Consider the following 23,172-nt stretch of genomic DNA (forward strand, 5'->3'; position numbering starts at 1 on the left):
AATGAGAAAGCGACTCCTTCAGCACAGGGATTTTTATAAGAAGGGCAACAGGTTGATGTTAGTACGGCATCTGCCACCATAAAAACTTAGCTGATAAAAAGAACTAGATCAGTGAGCAATGTTTAGTTCCTTGGCCTTCAAAGCACAATTATAGTGTTCATAAAAGCATGAAAAGTCTAATAATTCACTTGGGATTTGTGACTTTTTCCCAGTGGTTCCTTTATACTTTGCTGCTTTCAATAGTAAAAATTGTCCAGTTGGCATAATACCCACTAAGATGTCCAGCAAACATTCTTATTAGCTATAAATTTTATTTAAAAAATAATATCTGGCCCTGACTCAAATGTAACATCATGAATCAGAAACTCTGCTCTAAACAAATAAAAATTTAGAAAATATATTCAGTCACTGTAGGTCTCAGCACTGTGTTGATATAAAACTTTGTTATGCAGCATCAAATTAATGTCAAATAATAAATTGGCTGTGTAGCTAGATGTGTTTTCTGGATAAAAAAGGAGAAAGGTATAAAAAAGATGAAGAAAACCCCCCAGAACTTTAAGCAATTTTTTGTAACCATAGCCTGAGGCTTTTTTCTGATTCTTTTCAAGTTGCAATAAAAATTATATGAAATATTTAATATGTGAACAGGCAAGTTTACTTACTGTTTCCTGGATGCCAGCGCACTGCATTTAAATATGCATTACAGTAATGGAAGAGAAATTCATGCTTGGATCGGAGAATTTTCCCTTGAAGCAAGGGCATCAGATCATGTCCATCAATAATTCTGAATAAGAAAGCATTTCAAAGTTAGGGAGAATAACCCAAGCCTTACCTGACTGAGAAAAAACTAACTATGCATTTCCATTTCTTAATAGTGCAAGTGCCATTCCACCATGAAGGCTGAAGTGTTAGAGCTAGCCTTATTTTCATGACTTGAAGGGACACAACAAATTGATGAATTTGGAGCAAAACCTGCTGGCATTTTTTCTCCTTGAGTTCCACATTATTCACAGGCACGTTAATATTGCCTTTTGCTTTTTGTGGCTAGTTGGCTTTCCCACCCCATTCTCTCTATTTTTGGTCTGGAAATAGTTGAGCTGTATGTGAGTAAATTTCTGGAACACAGGCCTCTAGATACACAAACATGTATAGCCCTTAATGTTGCTTAAAAAAGTAGATTTGCTGTGGTAGCTGTGGGACAGGTAAGTGAAATCTTCATCACATGCCATTGACTCTGCCCAATGTCCCTAGCTTTTATGGCTAGGGACATTCATTAAAGTAACTTCCAGGGCACTACCTGAATGTATTCTATATGCTGAACTAAATATGAATGCAATGATTCCAAAGTTGAAATGAATTATTTTCAGAATACATGTTAAGGGATGAACTGCATGGTCACCAAATAGAAATAGTTCTCTAACAGCTGCTGGACATATCTGATCATGCTTTGAAGGAATCCATCCATTTAGATGGGAAAGGAGTTATATAATCAGCAAAACATGACAGTTTCCATTCATTAAGCTATCAAGTTGCTAGAATGAACTGACAGGAAAAAAATAATCACAATACACGGTTTTGGCATTGTGTGAATAACAAGTTTTACAACAGTTTTTAAAAGAGATTAATTCACACACATACATAGATCAGCAAGACTATTATTCTTTCAGCTTTTTGAAGGACATCCTGTAAAAACAGTTTTTAAAACAGTTGAACTTTTAAGCTTCTATGTAAATTTTAATTATGTAATTCCCTGTTATTACAACCAATGCTTGAAAAAATTGCCAGGTAAATACTAGCTGGAAAATTAAACCTACTGGCCAGAAACTGAAGAGAAAAGTTTGGAAATCATGGACCACCACCATGGTGAGCTCAGTACTCACTCCTAGCTAATGAGGAGGGAGAAGATACTGAGGCTTCTACCACAATGTTGTCCCTGGCCTCCAACTTAGGGTTCCATTTTTGATATCACTCCCTGACTAGGAAGTGTCTGATAAAATTAGAAACTCCTTTCCTACCCCTTAGGGTCCTCTGGTCTGATTCATGGAATGAGAGTCACGCGATAGCTCGTTGAGATAGGAGCAGAGATAGGCTGGAACAGGGGTTGACTATCATAGAAACAAGACACAGGTTGCAGGACCTTTTCATACCCCTTCATGACAGAAGTTTTGCCAACATAAATGCTAGTGTAAACATCAGGGCCGGCTCTGGCTTTTTTGCCGCCCCAGGCAAAAAAGCGTCCCGCAGCGCCCTCCGCCCCAGCGCGGCAGGGGAGGGCGCCGAGCCTGGCCGCGGGCCGCTCTCCCTGACCAGCCAGAGTGCAGGGGGGAGGGCGGCGAGCCCGCGTGGCTCCGCTGGCGGCCGGAGCCCCGGGAGGAGGGCGGAGAGCCCGGCCGGGGCTCCGCTCTCCCCGGCGACTGGAGCCGGAGTGCCGCGCCGCCCCCCTCCAGGTGCCGCCCCAAGCACAAGCTTGGTGGGCTGGTGCCTGGAGCCGGCTCTGGTAAACATGGCCTCAGAGGGAACCCAGGAATGACTCATCAAATGTAGGCAGACTCAGAGGTAACTCATTACACATGGGTGAAAATCTCCTTATTCGGTTCCTTTTCTATTTTTTGGCTGCTGCAAGGATGAGGATAGGAGAAGAAGGTGCCTCTGCTACCCTCCCCCTCCAGCCTCTTTGCTAAGGACGTGTGTTTCTTTTCTACTTAAACCCTTTTCTACTTAATCCCCCAGGGCCTGCTGCCTACAGTCAGAAGGGGGTGGTCTCTGCTATCTTTCCCCTCCTAGAACCTCATTTTTGGGTCTTCCTCTCTGACGTGTATCTTCCCCCAGATCTAAACCTATTTGTTGGCTGGAGAGAGTTCAGAGGACTGCTGCTGAGTGATCCAGCCGCTGGGATGCTTGATGCTTCACAATAACCTGTTTTGAGCTATTGTGGAGCAGTAATTATGGCATGTAGTTCTTTCCACTTCTCTTCACCTAGAAGAACTGTGGTGGCAACAAAGCAATTTGATGGCAGAGGTTAAAGCAGAGAAACTGGTGCGTGTGTGTGTGGGGGGCATCACAGGAAAAGAGGAAAAACAAAACAAAACAAAAAAACATTCCTAGGGGCTTAGTGTCCACTCAGAGAGCATGAGATCTATGTCCATAAAATCTGCACACATCAAGACCACCAAGGATCTGACAGAGTGATTGTTTGTAATGGATGTCCCGGGGCAAGGCTGTAATTTTTCATATCCTAAACCTGTCTTGTCTGTTTCTACAAGCATTCAATAAATCATCAGCAGCAGAGTGTCTCTTCACTGCAGCTGTGAAGAAATACCAGTCTGGCGTATCAGCTGGTGCTCATTTTTGCCATGTAAAATTAAAAAGTGACCCTGCTTTATTGAACTCAAAGTAGCTTGAATATTCTAACAACATACGATGAACTAATTCTGCAGCTATCTAATTTGAGTTTTAATGGACAGTTAAAAATAGTCACTTCATAAAGTAGTTCTGGATGCCAGTTGTGATGTTCCTTCCTATTTTTCCCATGGAAAAAAAATTACTTTTTTTTTTCACTTTGAAAGTCATAATTAATTTTGAACATCATTTCACTGAGAGTGTCAGATAAACTGTATAAATGAATACTAATAAACTCCAACAATCTCAGATGGCTAAGATGTTTTGGGCTGCATGACTGTGCAGGTGCATACGGGGAAATATGCCCCTTCAGAAAGCTAGCTTGGCCTTGAGTTTAGCCACACAGGAGTTGAGGTGCTACAAGTCAACTAGCATGGGCAGGTAGGGGAGAATAACGGGGGATAGGTGGGGAATGGATAGAGATTTTAATCTGCCCCATCAACACACCAGCCAACAGAACTCATAACAGAGCTCATATGGCATGTTGTCAGAGTATTAATTTATTTGTGCTATAGGCCAGCAGCAAATTACTTTCCCTGAGGAGCAAAGGGAGAGCAGGGAGGGAATTGTGACTCCCTGAACCACATTTCCTTCTCTGGGATTGTCTTGAGACAATGCAGCAACATGCTTCTCCTTAGTAAAGGCCATGCCCTAGTGACACAATCTAGCCCAGAACTTCAGTACAGCAGACATTCACACTTGATCTTGGGAACCAAATTTTGCAGCTTCCAAAAAATGTTTCTCATTTTGCTCTGGAATTCTGCAGGAGGATATTTGCACTGATTAGGTTCATGGCAATGAATGATCTGAGAAATGGCTATCAATTTATTATGCGTGATTTCAATAAGCAAAGGTTCATTTTAAGAGTCCAAGGAGAAAATATGGGGTCAGAGCTGGCCCCTTTAGAATCACAGGCAAAACTCCTACTGATTTCAACCAGGATAGGATTTCCTGAAGTTTAAAGCGATTTATATATTTGGATCCAGATTCTGCCACTCTCATTCATTCTTATTCTTAGAAGCGTCCCATTTGGCCTAATAATAAGTAATCATAAGTTCTGCTTGATGTATTAACTCTGAATTACTTTGTCTTATTTTGCTTTATTTTATTACAGGGGTCGGCAACGTTCGGCACGCGGCTCGCCAGGGTAAGCACCCTGGCGGGCCGGGACAGTTTTATTTACCTGCTGACGCGGCAGGTTCAGCCAATCGCGGCCCCCCACTGGCCGCGGTTTGCCGTCCCGGGGCAATGGGGGCGGCGGGAAGCGGCGCGGGCGAGCGATGTGCTGGCTGCGGCTTCTCGCCGCCCCCATTGGCCCAGGACGGCGAACTGCGGCCAGTGGGTGCCGCAATTGGCCGAACCTGCCGCATCAGCAGGTAAATAAAACTGGCCCGGCCCGCCAGGGTGCTTACCCTGGCGAACCGCGTGCTGAACGTTGCCGACCCCTGTTTTATTATTTGTATTTATTATTTTGCGTAGGACCTCCAAGGAGGAACAGAAGGAAAGCTGCACTGAGTTTAGTTAAGCAGGTGCACATTTTCATTTTACGTGACCAAATTAAACACCAGAAGACAGACCAGTATTTCTCCAGAACTTCAAAAAAAGAGTCTCTTCACTGCTGATGATTTACTGAGTATATTTAGGAAAGGACACAACAGCTTTGGAACAGTATATTAGCTCCTATGAACTGATCAAAAGAAAGGCAGGGACACAAACTAATTAAACCTACCTCTCGTATCCAAGAAGGGAAATTAGAACATACTGTTTTCAACATTACGGAGAAGTTGGATGAGCAAAATATTTAGCAGCCTTGAAGTCTAATGTGACAGCCAGGGTATTAGTTCTTTCATCCCTTGACCAAGGATAGCATTAGTGACAACTGGGTCACAGAGAACTTACAGGATGGTGGGAGACTTTCACGTAAGATATTTTAATTTTTGTTTTCATCTTTCACAATACCTTTTGTCACAGTTATTGGGTGAGCTAAGACTTAGGACCCTTTCCATCTCTCTCAAGTGACAGGCTTTGCTTCCTGCACCTCACTCTGGGTGGAACCACATGGTCCAATAATCCTTAGACTGGATCTCTGGCCTGCAGCCTCCCTGTCTTCCAAAGGTGTTAACCTGACAGGCCCAACTGAATTTGGCACCCGTAAGCCTTTTCCAGCAGGAGTCTGAGACAGTGGCTGATTAATGACTTGAAAACAGTTTCTTTAAAACAAAGTATTATTTATTCTTTCACCCACAGGTACATAGCACACTGAGTGAAGGGTAAAAATAGTGAAGGTCTATATATATTGTGACAGACCAAGATCAGTGGGGTACAGGAGTCTGGTAGAGGGCAAATATACTGGTCACTGGATGAGTAGTTTTCTGTTCCCTGAGTGACCAGAGCAGGGCTGCACTAGAGTAATCAGGAACCTGCTAGAAGCAGTTAAGGCAGGCAGGCTAATTAGGACACCCGGAGCCAATTAAGAAGAAGCTGCTAGAATCAATTAAGGCAGGCTAATCAGGGCACCTGGGTTTTAAAAGGAGCTCACTTCAGTTTGTGGTGTGAGTGTGAGGAGCTGAGAGTGAGAGGTGCAAGGAGCTGAGAGGGTGTGCTGCTGCTGGAGGACTGAGGAGTACAAGCGTTATCAGACACCAGGAGGAAGGTCCTGTGGTGAGAATAAGGAAGGTGTTTGGAGGAGGCCATGGGGAAGTAGCTCAGGGAGTTGTAGCTGTTATGCAGCTGTTACAGGAGGCACTATAGACAGCTGCAGTCCACAAGGCCCTGGGCTGGAACCTGGAGTAGAGGGTGGGCCCGGGTTCTCCCCAAACCTCCCAATTGACCTGGACTGTGGGTTCTTCCAGAGGGGAAGGTCTCTGGGCTGTTCCCCAACCCACATGGTGAATTTCTGAGGCAAGAAAATCTGCCAATAAGCGCAGGACCCACCAAGACAGAGGAGGAACTTTGTCACTATATATATTTTATATATATCACTATATAAATATATATATTTTCCCTTATCTAACTTTTAATTTTTCTTTCTTGGTGTCAATTCTTCTCATCCCACCTAACCCCTATCTCTGGCTGGGAGATGCAGACTATTGTGATTGCAACATATTTTCTTCATCTCTGTGTCTCCTTGAGTGCCTTTCAGCTCTCATTGACACTCTCTGGGCAGCCACCTTTAGCTCACCCAACCCCCCTCCCTTTTCAAGGCCTGGGTTCCTGTAAACTTTAGCATCCCCCCTTTGATCCTCAGCTTATCCTTGGAAAAGTAAACCATTTTTAGCCTGAGTGGAGACAGGTAAAGGGTATTCTCCAATAAGATTTTCCAACAACTTCCCGCAGTTGAGTTGGCTGGGAACAGTGAACCGTGGCCACTGGGAGCTGCGAGCAGCCGTACCTGCAGACGCTGAGGTAAACAAAGCATCTCGCAGCCCACCAGGGGCTTACCCTGAACAAGCCACAGACCACGTTTGGGAACCTCTGCCTTAGAGGAAGATTCTACCTCTGTTACTGGTGTAAAGACAGAGTAACTCCATAAAAATCAATGCATTACAGTGACTTAACTCAGATCACAATGTGCTCCATAGCAGTGACCTTCATATATTTGCAATACTCTGCATAAGGGCTTTTCCTTTTATCTGTTCTAAAAATTCTGCTGATCCATTTAATTTCTTTGAATGCCCCATTGGTCTCACCCTATAAAACTGCAGGAAGAGGACAGTTTCTTACAGAGCTACTCATTATTTTGTACAATTTTTTGAAATGTTTTATGAAGGATAAGGGAGGTGAGGGTTTAAAGGCAAAGAGTAGGAGGATGATCTAGAACATGGAACCTGATCCTGCACTCATTGAACAATGCCTAGCTCTTTTACAGAACTGTCCATCCATATATTTCAAAGCACTTTACAAAGGAGGTCACACTACCTCCATGGACAAAGCACCCATGGATATCAGTGGTGCAGGATTAGTCTATAGGGTTGTTGAGAGGCTGGAACTAGAATTCACCAAGGGATCACCCAAGAGGAGATGGAAATTAATTATATGAAATAGTTCAGAAAAGGCAGTCCAAAAGATTTTGTCTTCATGCACAACATGGCTACAAAATATACCACAACAGTGCTATGAAAAAGACATTTTACTATTGTAAACAATGATAAAATAATGAAATTTCAAATCCAGACTTTTTCCATGCTTCTCTCCCACTAAATACAGACATAAAAGCTAGCAAAGAGAAGAAAGGGTCCATGAAAAATACTGTGTGGAATACAAGAAAATGTATACCATACCTGTCTTTGGGTAATGGTATCCCTGCAAGTTTAACAACTGTAGGGAATATATCCATGTTACTTGTAGGCTCATCAATATGGACACCCGCCTGTACCACTCCTGGCCAGTGAAGAAGACCTGGCACACGAATACCTCCTTCCCAGTTTGTAGCCTTTCCACCTGAAAGAGTGAACATGGCTTTTAGCAGAAATTTTTTCTTCAGAAATGCCATTTAAACACCATTATTTAGTTTCCTCTTTACATGCCACCCTCACAAACTGGTTATTTTATTTGCACTAAATGTACTATTCCTTTACTTAGCTGATTTTTTTCCCATATATATTTTTTCATTCATTTCTGGTTCCACAATTTCAGCCTAAAACAGATTCTTTGGGAGAGTTTTTAGCTCACTGATATTAGGAGCCAAGAGTTAAAATATATATATATTTTATATCTCAGTGTCGGATATATATATTTACATATTTATTTTTACAGCTGAAATGCAAGAACAGTTGGAGGGGAAAAATAATGCCTCATAAAAATTTTGCCTGGTTCATGCAGCACAAAGGCATGTGCAGAACCAATTCAAACCAGAAGTCAAAGTATAGATTTGTATAGGTCTGAGGCATGAACACCCAGAAAAGTTTTGCAGCATTTTATTATAATTGCTGCTGTCGGATTCCTAGAGGGGGGAAAAAGATTTTTGGTATTGAATTCTGAAATTAAACACATCAGGAAGATGAGCAATGATTTCAAACAATTTCTGGATGTCCTGAAGATCTTTTTTTTTTTAAGTGACAGCATTTATAATTCTATCATCCAAATAATCAGACTGAGTGCAACACACAACTTACAAACCCATATTTCCCTCTCTTAGATTCCATGACATCCATTACTGCCCCAGTCATCCAGTCCTCTCTGTCTAATGTGAAAGCCCAGCACATATTTATTATACAGATAATATACCTATTCATTACTTAATGAGATGTGATTGACACAAATCCATATGGAAAATGTATCAAATATTGTAATTAATTGCTTATATAGTACCATGGATAGGCACAGTGCTCCAAAGTGTTTTAAAAATGAATATATGAACTTGGAAAAAGTTCCTGACCAAAAGAGTTTATCAGTCCTGCTCTTATTGAAGTCAGTGGCAAAGCTCTCAAATGACATGTGGGTTTTCAGGAGTGATTTGGTGGGTGTTGATTGGGAGCAGGCAGATCAACGCATGTCCTCAGAATAAAGTGTGTTTACTGAAATCCAGTGTAGCTAAGTTTATAAACAAGATTAATATTTTGGATATATTCATTGATGCGAATGGCATAGCCCCTGGTCAGGGGGCTATAATACACTCACCACTAGAACTGTCTATTATGATGATACATTGATGTTTTCTGAAGTTTGGCCTCCTGCTTTCTAATGCACTGAGCTTCCTGAGATGCACCAACTTCCACAAGGACAGCAGAATTTCAGACCAAGATGGTAACCAGGGGCTGACTCATGAAAAGGGGTCTCCAGATCTCATAACAGTTTGAGGATCCTACAGGGCCTTTGCATGGGCTTAGAGGGCAATTAGTCAGAATATCATGATTATTTTCATGAAAGGGAAGCACTTCCTGTATTGTCATCTAGATTCACAATCAGTTCCTGGATACCATCTGCTGTTCTGTGAACACTATTGACAGCTTTATGGCCTCGTAGCTTCAACATTCTCTAAGGCAAATTGCCTTGCTGTGGTTTGTGTACTTATTTCTCAGGGGATTATTCCCACCACTCCAGATATCATGATGAGAATCATTGATCTGAAACTGGTGGCATCCTGACTTGCTCTGAAAAGATAAATATCAATGAAAAATTATAAAGGATGGAAGGAGGATCTGGAACTCTATCCTCCTTCTTCCAAAGGAGAGAGAATGGCACGTGCAGAAGCAATGTGTAGAATCAGAGTGGCCAGAGGAAGCAATGAGGCAAGTGTGTTAGAAGAAGAACTAGAGTAGACCCATTGAAAAGAAATACTCCTTGGGAAGTTGCAACCTGAAGAGAGCTGGGGCAAGTAGGAAGAAGAAGGTACATTTTCTTCCTCTGTTCTTGTGAATTATTGAGTTGAAAAGCTGCTGAGAAATCTGCTGTTCACCCACCCAGGGAAGGGGCACTTTGCCTCTCAGTATATGCAAAGGAGTCCAAGAAGCAAATGGGGCAGAATTGCTGCCTGATACTTGTAGAGTTCCACAAGGATCAACTCTTTCTCCAGTCCTTTTCAACATCTACACGCTACCACTGGTGAACTGATCAAACAACATGTACTCAAGTGCCTTTAACATGCATATGAACACTGCCACCCAGTGCTTGGATGAGATTAGCTCTTGGATAAAGAACAGCTGGATGAAGCTGAATTTCCATAAGCACATCAGACTTGTCCACTGTTCTCTATACCGGCTTCCCATAGATTATCCAATCATGTTCAAGGTCTCAGTTCTTATCTTCAATGCACTTCATGGGCAGTGCCAAGGATAACAAGACCATCTAAAGCTCTGGGTCAAAAACAGAGGTTGACAACTACATACCTCTGCCACAATGGAACGCTCAACGATAACAATAAAGCTCATCTGTACGGGAGACAGAACTTTCTCTGGGGGGCTGGTCCAAGACTGGGGAATGTACTTTCCTGGAACTAAGGACCATCACAAACCTCACTGCTTTCTGCTCCAATTTCAAGGTGCATTTGTTTGACATTTCCTTCTCATAATCACATAGCAATGAGGGAACAAAGAACAAGTGACATATGTGTAGTCACATTGCTTAATGCACTGACAGAAGGTGCTCAGATACTATGGTGATAAGTGCAGTATAAGAAAACACAGAAAAGTACAGACATCATCCCTGCATTGCAGCCGGGCTACTTCCTCACTTGTCTCTGCCCTGACACAACCACCATTTTGCTTTCAGGAAACAGACAAGTTGTTTAAGTCCTATGGAGGTTGAGAATAGACCTCTGAACCAGAGTAAAGGGTGGCTACAACAGGGGAACTAGATGCTAATGTAGCAGAATTTATTCTGCTATATAGATCTAGCTGTGTCCGATGACAACAGAAGCATTGCCAACTCCCATAATATGATCACAAACCTTGTAATATTTGATATTTTCTCAAAACTCCAGCTGCTTCAGATGAGAAACTGCATGAGAATTTCAGCTTTCCTTTTAAAAAGATAAGTTTCTAGTCCTAAGGATTGCAAAGAAAAGCTTGAAAATGCAAAGCACCCTAAAGGCTCAGAAACCAGGAGACAAATGAAAAGAACCCAAACGTATTATTTAAAAATAAAACTCATGATATTTTAGGGCCTGACTCATGATTTTTGAATACTTGAGGTTGGCAGTACTACAAAAGAGGAGGAGGAACAGCCCATGAGTCCATATGCCGGCAGCACCTAGGCAGTAATATGCATCCTCACACAGACAGATTTTCTCTCAAAGTTTTTTAAAAGTCTTTTTAAAAGAAGAACAACACAGGTTGTATTTTTATGCATTGATGTTTACACTTTCTGAGTGACTATGGCCTTCAGCCTTATGTTTAATAGCTGATATTCCCCTTTTCCTCAGAAAAAAACTGTAGGTGCAGAAAAAGTACAGCTACAACTCTGTGTTGTCACCTACAGAGAGATCCCAAATTTCCATTTCCATTGAAAACTTTATATTTTGCTCCCTTGCATAAACCTCTAATTCACATTGACTGCTATCGTTTAACTTTGTAAAATATTTTGGGATAGACTTTGTATGTAAGATGAATTAGGACACTGATTCTATTGCACAGACTTATTAATATTTGGGCTTGGTTCTCACAGAATGATCAAAACTGTTGAAAACATCTCTCTTTCTCTCTCTCACTGGAGTTTAATCAGGGTAAACTTTTCTTCCTACCCATGCACAACAGGAAGTGGCCTCCCTCAGCCTATTTATTCTTTTGAATGAAGAGAGAATAAGCAGAAATTAATTACTTTGCTCACCTGTAGTGGACTCTTGTTTCTGAATATCTAGGATAAAAATGTGTTGCTATTTCTGGTCTTCAAACAGCACACCATTTTTAATGGCAAGACCATCTGCTAACCCCTCTGCTTTATCTATTTTCAGTGTTCTGTCAAGTGTTGGTTTATTTTTTTGGTTTTGGTTTTTGTTCTGTTTTTGAACTTGAATTGTCCCGGTTCTCATACAAGAAGAATTGACAAACAGAGATGGTGAATGCAAACTGCCTCAAAGCTGATGCTCTTCTCAAACAAAAAGCCTTATTGCTCAGGATAGTGTATTCTATTTGCAATGTCAGGATGGTTTGATCATTCCAGATGTACAATAGTAGAATAAACTAGAGACAGGGGATGAAGTCCTGGCCCACTGAAGTTAATGGAAAAACTGCCGCTGACTTTGATAAGAGTCAGTTTTCACATAGTATTATTAACTTAAATTCTGCAGCAAAAATACCATAAACACTGTCAAATTGATTTGCATGCTAGTTCAAAAAAAATTAACAACTTGTTAATTAATAGTTTTAAGAAACACTGATGAAGAAGCTTATCACTGTAGCACATCACATTGCAGAAGATTATAATTTACACCCCTTGCTTATCTTTAACAGGTCTACTCACATAAGTACGTTCTACTAGATGTGAATAAGGGTTGAAGAATCAGGGCCTGAGTCTTCAGCAGACATTGATAGTATGAATCATCCTCCAATAGACCTTAATAGATACATTAGCTATGAACGTATTCAGAATCACAGAATTTAGAGGTAATAGTATTAGAGCACAATCAGGAATCAGTTAACTTGGCTCTCTTCACTATTTTCTTATTTTTCTATTTGTATCTTATTTTTGGAATAGAATGAATATTATCTCCTGTACAGCTGTTCAGCTATATCAGGGACGAAGAGTCTGGAATGGAAGATAATTGTAATAGCTTCTACTATGAGTGTAGAATCCAAAAGATTCAGTCATTTAAATCAGAGGAGGGAGCAGTAGCTTGGAGAACCTTCAAGGCATATGGAACTTCAGAGTCAAATATAATTCAAATGAGTTTGTTTAGTGTGAATGTTTTAAACTTTAATAGGGGTGCCACAATCCAAAATCAAGAATATTAGTTATTACATAATGGTAGTATTACAATAGTATCTAAATGCCCCACTCAGGATCAAGGCCCATTACACTAAGCACCGTACAAATGCATAGGGAACACATTGTCCCCACTCCAATGATTACTGGATGCAAAAGACATCTGATATCTCTCTGTCTGTGTGTATCTGAAAGAAGATGGCTAGACAGAGTACCAATAAATAAAAAGGGACCTAACCAAACGAAACCAAGGTGCATCAGCATCACATCAGACCCAACAAAATGATAATAATTGGGGAAATCAGCTGTCTGCAAATGGCACAATGGGACAAAGTTTAGAGAAATAATTTCTCAACACTCTAATGCCAGGTCTAAGCTACAAAGTTAGGTCGACCCAGCCACGTTCCTCAGGGATGTGAAAAATCCACACTCCTGAGCCGACATAACCCCCAGTATAGACAGTACTAGGTTGACAGAAGAATTCTTCCATTAACTAAGCTACCACCTCTTGAGTAGGCAGATTAACTATGCCAGCAGGCAAACCCCTCCCATCGCTGTAGTGAGAATCTATACTGAAGTACTGCAGCATTTCTAATGAAGCTTAAGTGATTGCTTCTTGGAACAGCTCCAGAGCACACCAATGGAGAGGCTATTTTCAGCATTGGGTATGTCTACACCTGAGCTAAAGATGTAATTTCCGGCTCAGATAGACAGACCCATGCTAGCTTTCCTCAAGCTAGAATGCACAAAATAGAAGTGTTGCTGCAGTGGCATGGGTTGTGGTATGGCTGGCTACTCACCCTAAGTACCAAGGGTTCTCGGTGGGATTGTACTTGGGACAGCTAGTCCATCCCTCTGCCCGTGCCACTGCTATTTTTAGCTCACTAGCTCAACCACAGTTAGTGCATGTATGTCTGCCTAGCAAAAACTTTGCACAGAATAGCCTATCCAAACTATCTTGAATCCAGCAGTGAAGGCAGTGCAGCATTCGCTTGAGAGTGGGCTAGTGAGCTAAGTACATAGCCAGGCCCTGTATCTGGCTTGTACTACCTGCCCTGAAAGCCACACGATGCTGTCTTCATTGCTACTCTTACATGAACTAGCTGGATTCAAGATAGCTTGGATAGGCTAGCCCATGAAAAGCTTTTCCTGTGTATGTTTCAGTGACCACAATATAATTATGTTAAACATCTTAGGGAAAGGCAAGCTGCAAAAAATTGACACTGTAACACCGAATTTAGAAAGGGAGCTGTCAATAAAATGAGGTAGTTAATAAGGCCCTGAAAGTCAAAAGTATAGTAAGTAAAGACTTTACATATGGCAATGGAGAACAATGTCTGAGAAGGTCTGCATACCTCACAACAAAATCAGAACCTGGAAGTCCAGAAGTAAACTGCCCTGGCTAAATGGCAAGGTTCAAGAAGTTAATTGAACCAAACAGATATCCTTCAATATCTGAAATTTTAACTCTTGGAAAGCCAAAAAACAGGGGCATAATTTACAGTGAGTAAAAAGAGAAATTAGGAGATTTAATATAGATTTTGACGAGCACGTTGGAGAAGATACCTATCTTTGACCAACTCACTTCTGGTAATGAAGATGAGGTAGCCTCAGAGATTGAGGAATCAGAAATGGTGCTGGAAGAAATCAATAATTAAAAAAAAAAACAATAACTCACCACATCCAAATGTACAAATACAAAGTAGCTGAGCTGCTAGCAAAAATATACAATCTCTCATTACATTCAGCTACTGTACTGGAGGATTAGAGGGGAGCAAATGTTTCCACCTATATTTTGACTTTCAAAAGGTCTTTGACAGGTCCCTCAGAAAAAGTCTCTAAAGAACTAAGCAATTGTGGGGTAAGAAAAACTCTTGTCTGAAGAGATATTGAAGAGTCTAGGATTGATTATTTTATGAAGGAGAGAGGTAAGAGAGGACATCATGGAAGTATACAAAGCTATGAATGGTGTACATTAGGCATATTGAGATCTTCTGTTTTCTCTGACTCATAACACAACAACAAAGGGACATTCAATGAAATTGAAAGGTGCCAAATACAAAAATAATATAATCAAAGATGCCTATTGTTGGGTTTCTTGCACCTTCTGAAACATCTGGTACTGGCCACTGTTAGAAAGAGGCTACAGGGCTAGATGGGCCATGAGTCTAATGGCAATCCTTAAATGTATAGGTCATTATGTAACAGCATTCAGGTTAATTAGAGGAGGACAGTGAAGATTTAAGCAGGATTTGTTTATTTGCTGATGGTGTCAAAGAGCTAGTTAACTACAGTGTCAATGTCGGGTTTTAATTTTGCATTGTATCCAGCTTTTCAGAGATCACACTATAATCAGAATACAAAGTTTCAGGAAATAATAATAGTGATGTCACCTTTTTGCAATCTAGCTAGCTGGTACCAGACACTCCATCCAAACAGCCCCTAACTTTTATTATTGGGACTGACCTGGCTGTGTAACAAGATAAATTAGTGAGTTCAAACTGTGAAGATCTGTTGTGAGCTTTTGATTTAGGGCAGAACCAATTACTGTTGAATAGACTGCTACATCTTTGATGAGAGAGTCAAGAGGTTTGATTAATGTTCACACTTTCATATACAGAAAGGCGTATTATTGAGATTCCCCAGCACAGACACTGAGATGCCCCTCTCATAAAGTACACCTATTACTTTCTATTCCTCTAAACCAGATGAGCTAAATTCCAATATACATACACAAAAGCAAGAGGGATAGCTTTTTAGTCCAGTTAATTTTCTACATATATTAATATCCAGTGCCTGATAGTTTAGGACATAACAGGTATGATTTTCAGAAGGTCAGTCATGCAAATGTACTGATCTTGCACACCCAATTTGTGTATGTAAAAAGGGTCTTCACACATAAAAATAACTAGTTATGTGTCTAATGGTCCATTTCCCTTCGTGAGCTTTTGACAATCAAGCATGACATATCTTAATGTTAAAAAGATGCCTTTTGATTTGGGGCTTTAGAGTAGAGTGTGAAAGATAAAATATAATCCACTATATTTTCAATCTGTTAGGGTAAATTAAAGTGATTGCAGAGATCTTTTAAACATCTTAGTTTCATTATAAATGTCTTTTATTAAGTTGCTTATCTTCCCACCCATAATATATTAATGCATTTATCAGCTTATCTAAGAGGAATCTGTAAATCACTTAATAATACATTTTAAAAAAACCCAAAGGGTCTGTTTTCTTCTTTAGGCCACACTAGCTATCAGATCCATATTGATTCAACTAAGATTGAATTGTTTCAAATTCTTCACTGTTATATAAGTAGAAATATAATACTCTATGTTAAATGAAAGTTCCAAAGGAAAGTACATTCCCCAGATTTATTCATCTTCTTTCTCAGATTGTATCCCCCATTTTATGTCTGACGTTCTAAAGCACTAACATTTTTAGAGCTTCCAAAATTCATTGGGGCATGCCTACAGCTACAGATGTGTAAGTCTATGGTGCTTTGAATATGGCAAGTGCTACATAAGGGCTAAGTATTAATATAGTTCTGATTCAAGTTAATGATAGATTTCTCCAGCTGTCAATTTCTATAGTACAATAGGACCCCTTGTATATTCTGTAACCTCCACAGTTGTGGTTGTTGCAATTTTTGCCCTACTCATATCTGAGATTGTTTCTCACCCACTTTATAAACACATTAAAGTTATATAGCTTCCTCACAAGGTGACCCTACTACACTTTTATTACTTCCTGTGACGCTCTTTTCCCTCCCTCTAATTCTTCTTCTCTGAAATCATACTCAAAGGCAATGTGCTACGTGCTCTATAAAATTACAGCTGGTAAATTTAGGGACTGGTTTTCCAATTCTCTCCCTCCATCACCCAAAAAGGAAGGGAAACAAAAATTAAAGAACCATTTTCACAAAATTTTCTCTGGAAAGAGTGAGACTATCTAAACGTGTCCATACAAGAACCAGGCATCTCTCTCCTATTTTGATGGAAGTTAAGCTCACTTTCATCATCACAGGCCTGCTTTTCAGAAATGCCATGTACCTGCCACTTCCACGCTGAAAATCAGACCCTGTTTTAGCAGCTGGTACTAATGAAAACTTCACAGTGCAGTGGAACGGTAACAGTTCTCTTCCTGTCTCTCTTCTTTACCTTCTCCCTCACCTAATATTCCCCCACCCTCTCCATCTGGTATGTATTGGTGAGTGCGATTGTGATATCAAAGGGAAGTAATCCTCTTCTTCCCTCCCGCTCTTTCTTTTCTTCCTCTTTTCATTCTCCCCTTCTCCAGAATCACCTTGTATTCTATAATCATGTGCATATCATGACCCCTTTGTCTGAATGAGTTACCAAATTCATCTGCATATTTTGCACTGCTATTGCTTGAAATGAAATGAGTCAGCAAGTGACATCGAGTCAGGGACACATGAACAGACAAAAAGAAAAAGATCATCTGTTCAGCTAGATTTTTTGCTACTTTGATGTTCACCTTATCTTGCTAAAAACACTATTCTCCTCTACAGCAGCATGATCTCATGGATAGCAGGTCTTATTACAATAAGGTAAACTTACTGATGGTCTCAAGCCGCTACAGAATTACTTGAATTTGAAGTACGCATTGATTGTCTCAATAGCTGTAGTGGGAGAAAAGCAATCAATTTGCGTGCCTTTGACTGATCATATCCTCCTCTTGAAATCTTGTGCTCCTCTGACTTTCATGACTCTGTCCTGTCCTGGTTCTCCTCTTATCTCTTTGGTATTTTTCAGCATCTCTTTCACTGGGTCTTCCTCCTCTGCTGCTTTCTATGGGTGTTTCCTTTGTCCTTGGCTCGCTCATCCTCTCTCTCTACACCCTTTCTCTATGTGACTTCACCCACTCACTTGGCTACAATTTCTGATGACACACAGCTACCTCTTCATTCCTCCCCTTTCTTCTACTACCTAATCAGGTATCTCAGCCTGTTGCACTGATATCTCTTTCTGGATGGCCCACTGGTCTATTTAAAAGCATTTTCAGAAGTGCTAGACACCTAAAAATCTCACTAAAGTCACTGGAGCTGCAGATGCTCATCACTTTTGACAATCAGGCCATTTACGTTTAGGTGTCTAAATATGGATTTAGGTTCTGGACATTAGAAGTTTAATGTTAGGAATCCAGATGTGAACATTTTGGGCTTACAGCATATTACAAATGGTGCAGAGTAAGCAGCTAATTTTCGACACATGTTTCTAAAAATCATTACAAGAAGCTCACCTTTATAAATTCCATTATACCCCCCATGGACTTCTCCAGTGCTAGAGACTTCTTCAACGTGTGCCCCCTGATCAGATGTGAAGTATACAAGAGTCTTATCATTCAAATTCCATTTCTCTAGCACATCCAGAATCTTTCCTGAAAAAACAAAACCGAAAGATTTAAACTTTTATTTATAACCTGAAAGAAATAGACATTTTTGCCCTTATTAATTTTTCAGATGTTTTTCCTTAAAAAAAACATTATTATATATAGCAACTGGCACCATGCAGAGCAACTAGGTGGCTACCCCACAGAGCTTGCTGCTATCAAGATTGTGGCTTGATTGCTGCAGAGCCTCCTGACGTATAAAACGAGAAGATTTGTGCACATCAGAGGAAAGGGCTGCTCCACAGAGAAGCAGCAACCCCATAACAAGGAGTCTGAAACAGTTGATCATAACTGAAAGATTCACAGTATGCAAAGTACAGTTAACAATGTACTAGAGCTTTGCCACATGGAAGCCTTCAGAAGAGGCATGGCTCACCTAGCCTATGTGCTAGAATAAGGCACTCTTAAAAGAGTAATAATACAGAGAAGAAGTGCCTCTTGAAGCTACACGATTTCATTATCTAACTCTGCCAATCAATCACAGTTGGAAACATGCTCTTGGGCAGATCAGAATAGACCCTTAGTAAACTAGAGAAAAAGTTTCAAAATGTAAATTTATATATTTTAAAAGAGTTGAGCCACTTGGATATGTTGTGAGCATTCAAAATACTTTGGGCCTAATTTTCATTTATACAGAGGGCTCTTCACCCTACTCTGACACTGTAAACAGGCCTTGCAATGGGGGTAAATTACATTTAAACCAATTTTAAGACTCCTTTACATTTCTCAAGTTTTGTAAAGGGGCTTTAGTGTAAATGAGAATTAGGGCCTAATGCTAAAGTACATTTTTGTACTGAAAGAAATGTAGGATTATTGTCACTGCACACAGATCAAGGAAAAAATACAGCACAAATAAAACAAGTGTGCCCTTCCCAACACTGCCCTGCCAATGAGCCTTAACCTAGTTCTTCAGAAGATCCATACAGTAGAAAGATAATTCAAACTCCATGACCATTCTCCTCATCCTCTCTGCTTAACCAGTCAAGAAAGGTGACAATGTGGGTGGCTATTTTGATTTGTTCTTCTGTCCACTAAAAACTGGTTCCCCAGCTGAAGCATTCAGCTACCATGTTAAGTAGCATGATGCAAGAACCCAGAAATACAGAATCCATTTCATTAGGAGTGAGGCCACTTAAACAGTTTTCAGATTATAATGGCTTTCTGTCATTATCAACCTGTTCTGGCTTAGAAGCAGTTACCTCATCCTTTTGCTCACCAATTCCCTTGCAAGTTGCAATTCAGTAAAATCACAGTTCTGTAATGTACTGAGCACTTACTGGAAGGGGCTGAGTGCCTTCATTTCCTACTGACTTTAATGACTGGGCTCTAATTAAAGGGATACAACCAGTTAAATAAGCAGTGTCTATTGTTCTGGTTTGTAAAATAGGAGAAAAGTAGCTATATAAGAATAGGAGAATTTGTTTACATAAATTTTGAAACTTAGTGGGAGTTGAAATTTCCCAACAGAGCTGTGGAAAATCTGTTACAAAGGCTGACATTTTAAGCCGGTGGGTTGTGGGGGGATTTGGTTAACAGCTCATGCAACTCCATCTGACAAGTCATTTTGCTTGTTGGAGCAGGTAGGCTAAGTGCCAAAGAAAGAAAAAGGCAGTTTTCCATTGGTTGTGCTTCCTAAACACTGTCGTGTCTGCTGATAAAGTGGTGGTGATGCAGTCAGAAAGTTAGGTTGGACATTGTGTGGGTACATATGATTTTAAAAAGTGAAGAATAGACAAGATGACCTACTCTAATACACTTTTCTATTTAAAATCTGCAAACTATTTTTCTTAATGAACTAGGATTATGTAATCCCTCTTGACCAGTGGTTCTCAAATTTATTTGATCGGGCCCCCTTCTCTGTGTTTGTACTCATTACGTCCCCCTCCCCAACTACATATACCACCACCCAGATGTGAAGGCAAGGCAGAGAGCAGCAGCTGCTGGTTGGGCACCCAGTTCGAAGGCAACACCACGCCAGCAGCAACACAGAAGTAAGGGTGGCAATGTGAAAAGTGATATTCGTCAGTATCACTTTTCACAGTTGACTTAGTGCCCCCTTGCCACCCTTACTTCTGCGCTGCTGCTGCCACCCCAGAGTTGACAGCTGGAGCCGCCTTCAGGAGGGAATGGGAGGATGGGAATGGGAGGATGGGGGAGGGGATGAGAGCTCAAGCCCGAGTGGCGGGCCTCTGGCTCTCCCCTTTATTTCTGCCTGCCAGATGTGTATGGTCCTTCTGCATAAGCTCCAGCGACCCAGGGCTGATAGCCAGAGCTGCTTTCTAAAAAAGGACACGCCTCACGTCTCCCTTGACACATTGCCGCACTCTCTTGGGAGGCTCACCCCAGAGTTTAAGAACTGCAGAGTATGACACCATGTGCATGTGAAAGAAAAAATACAATTATTACCATGTAATAAATCATATTAAAAGAAATAACTAAAAGCACACCAAATGGAGCACGAGATCTAGGCCTCCTTTTCTCATTCACGAACAATCAATATTCATTTTTCTACATGAACTGGGACAAAACAGGAAATATTCATCTGAAACGCCCCTTTCCAACGCACTCCATTAAAAAAAAAAAGTATTGGATAAAATTTGACCTAGTCTGAACATCATTAGTGAGTTTAGACTCATGCAAAGGCCATGCAAATAGTATCTATTCCAGAAAGGCAACAAATTGCATATAGAACCTGATCCAAAGACCATTGATGGGAATGAAAACATTCCCATTGGTGTCAATGGGCCTTTTTGATCAGGGTCATAATAAGGTAATAACAAAGTCAGCATTTGGTTGATTATATTTCAGCAGGGTTAATAAATACTAAAATGACAACAATTTATTTCTAGCAACCTAAGTTTTCAGTATTCCAAATAACACACTTTGCTGTGCTTGGAGATTAAGTATCACAAAAATAAAACAGAACTTGCATTTCTATTTTCTCCTTGAACACTGACACCTTTTGGAATGAGCACTGTATAAATAAGTAATACGATGTATTTTACTGTAAGATAAGGCACACTAAAGGGTGTTTCAACGATGTGGTTAGTGTTAATATGAGCCCTACATAGCTCTGATTAGAAATTTTTCATCAAAATTTTTTTGATGAAAAATGGCAGCTCCATTGAAAGCAAAATATAAAAAAAAAAATAGATTTTGATGAAAATTTGTTTTAAAATAAACATCAATTTAATAGTGTTGAAATGACATTTTTGGACTGAAACATGTCAAAATTTTGTTTTGCTTAGATTTTTTTATAAGTTTGAAAAGGTCAAAATTGGAATGAAATGTAATCAAAACAAAACATTTTGATATCCCCTAAATGTGTTTTTTTATTTTGTTTCTTGGAATTTTTTTCTTTGTTTTTGTTCCAGAACAGGGGAAAAAAATGCAATTGTGGAATTTCCTGCAAAATGGAAAATCCAGTTCCTACCCAGCTCTACCCATACAGTATCTCAATTGTGTTAAAAATGGTAAGAAAAACAATAAAATAAATAAATATATTACATGGAGTGTAACTGTGTGTATTTTACACACACACACACACACACACACACTTATATCTATATTGGGAGCAAGCACTACATAGGATTGAAACACAAATTCCATTACAATCCTCCTTTTTCAATTGTTCAGTACTTTCTCCAATACATTATTTTTGGGTCTAAATTTTTAAGACTTGTTTGTTTTGTAGATTTAAATGAAGCTTAAAAATTAAAGCCAAGTCTGATGACTATAGGTTCAATTGCGCAGGGAAGTGTAATTTACACAGTTTGCCAGAAGGGCAACTAGAGTTAGAAATCAGTCTTATCCATGACTGTAGGAAGGAATAGAAACTTAGGCTACATCTACACTACGGGGGGGGTCGATTTAAGATACGCAGATTCAGCTACGCGAATAGCGTAGCTGAATTCGACGTATCGCAGCCGACTTACCCCGCTGTAGGGACGGCGGCAAAATTGACCTCTGCGGCTTCCCGTCAACGGCGCTTACTCCCACCTCCGCTGGTGGAGTAAGAGCGTCGATTCGGGGATCGATTGTCGCGTCCCGACGGGACGCGATAAATCGATCCCCAAGAGGTCGATTTCTACCCACCGATTCAGGCGGGTAGTGTAGACCCAGCCTCAGTTTGGCATTGTGGCAGCATTCAAGGAAGCAATGTAACCGAGTTTGTGTGATCCTGAGAAAATAAGCAAAAAAATAACCCTACTGAATCAATAGTGAATTTGTTGCGATTGCCTCTTTGTTCAGGGCACAGACATTATCCACTGTATACACTTATGGCACTCTACAACTACTCCCAAATGACAGAACTGTCAGTTGAGGAGATCCACTTGAAAATTGTGGTCTGGAAAAGTTAAGAGTTGTGTTAATCCCTAAGGATGCAGATGCTCCCAGGGCACATGTCATTTTATTGCAGGGCAATTGATTGACCAGAATGTGGTTTGGCCGATGGAGCCCAAGACCCTGGAGCCAATGTGACGCTGAAAGAGCCACGTAGTTTCTGAAAGATTGCTGAGTGGTTAGAATATAAGACAGTTTCTCCCAGCACTGTCATCCCAGGAGTTTGATCATCTTTGGTCCTAAACCTAGATCAGTGTTTCCCAAACTTGTTCCGCCGCTTGTGCAGGGAAAGCCCCTGGCGGGCCGGGTAGGGTGACCAGATCACCCAAGACAAATATGGGGACGGGGGGGGGGGACGCGGGGGGGGGGGGGGGGGGGGGGGGGGGTGGCCAAAAAAAAAAAACCCTTCCTCCGCAAGCGCTGGAGGGAGGCCCGGGAGACTCAGGGGAAGCGCGGGGCCGGGGTGAGTAACAGTCCGGCCTGGTCCCTTGCAGGCAGGACTCAGTTGGGTGGTTGGGAGAGGAGGGGGGCGGCCCGCGGGGCCAGGCGGTGGCTGTTCTCACCCCCGGCCAGCGGGACTCGGGAGCAGCCGCTGCTGCAGCTCCCACTGCCGCGGGGGCAGGAAGGACTCAGTTGGGTGGTTGGGAGAGGAGGGGG

The 23,172-nt window shown here is 41.0% G+C and overlaps 1 protein-coding gene across 5 annotated transcripts in view; it reads right to left on the reverse strand.

The window, feature by feature from the left end:
- The window catches only part of STS (steroid sulfatase), a 169,739-nt gene that overhangs the window by 49,448 nt on the left and 97,119 nt on the right, over window positions 1-23,172 (reverse strand). For all 5 annotated transcript variants that reach the window (XM_034757391.1, XM_034757375.1, XM_034757383.1 and 2 more), the window contains 3 exons: window positions 18,022-18,159; window positions 7,680-7,839; window positions 663-784 (listed from right to left, as the gene is read on the reverse strand). In XM_034757391.1, the coding sequence (XP_034613282.1) occupies window positions 663-784; window positions 7,680-7,839; window positions 18,022-18,159 (420 nt within the window). The remainder of the gene's footprint in view (window positions 1-662; window positions 785-7,679; window positions 7,840-18,021; window positions 18,160-23,172) is intronic.

This window comes from Trachemys scripta, chromosome 1 (genome assembly GCF_013100865.1).
Source record: "Trachemys scripta elegans isolate TJP31775 chromosome 1, CAS_Tse_1.0, whole genome shotgun sequence".
Classification (NCBI taxonomy): Eukaryota; Metazoa; Chordata; order Testudines; family Emydidae; genus Trachemys; species Trachemys scripta.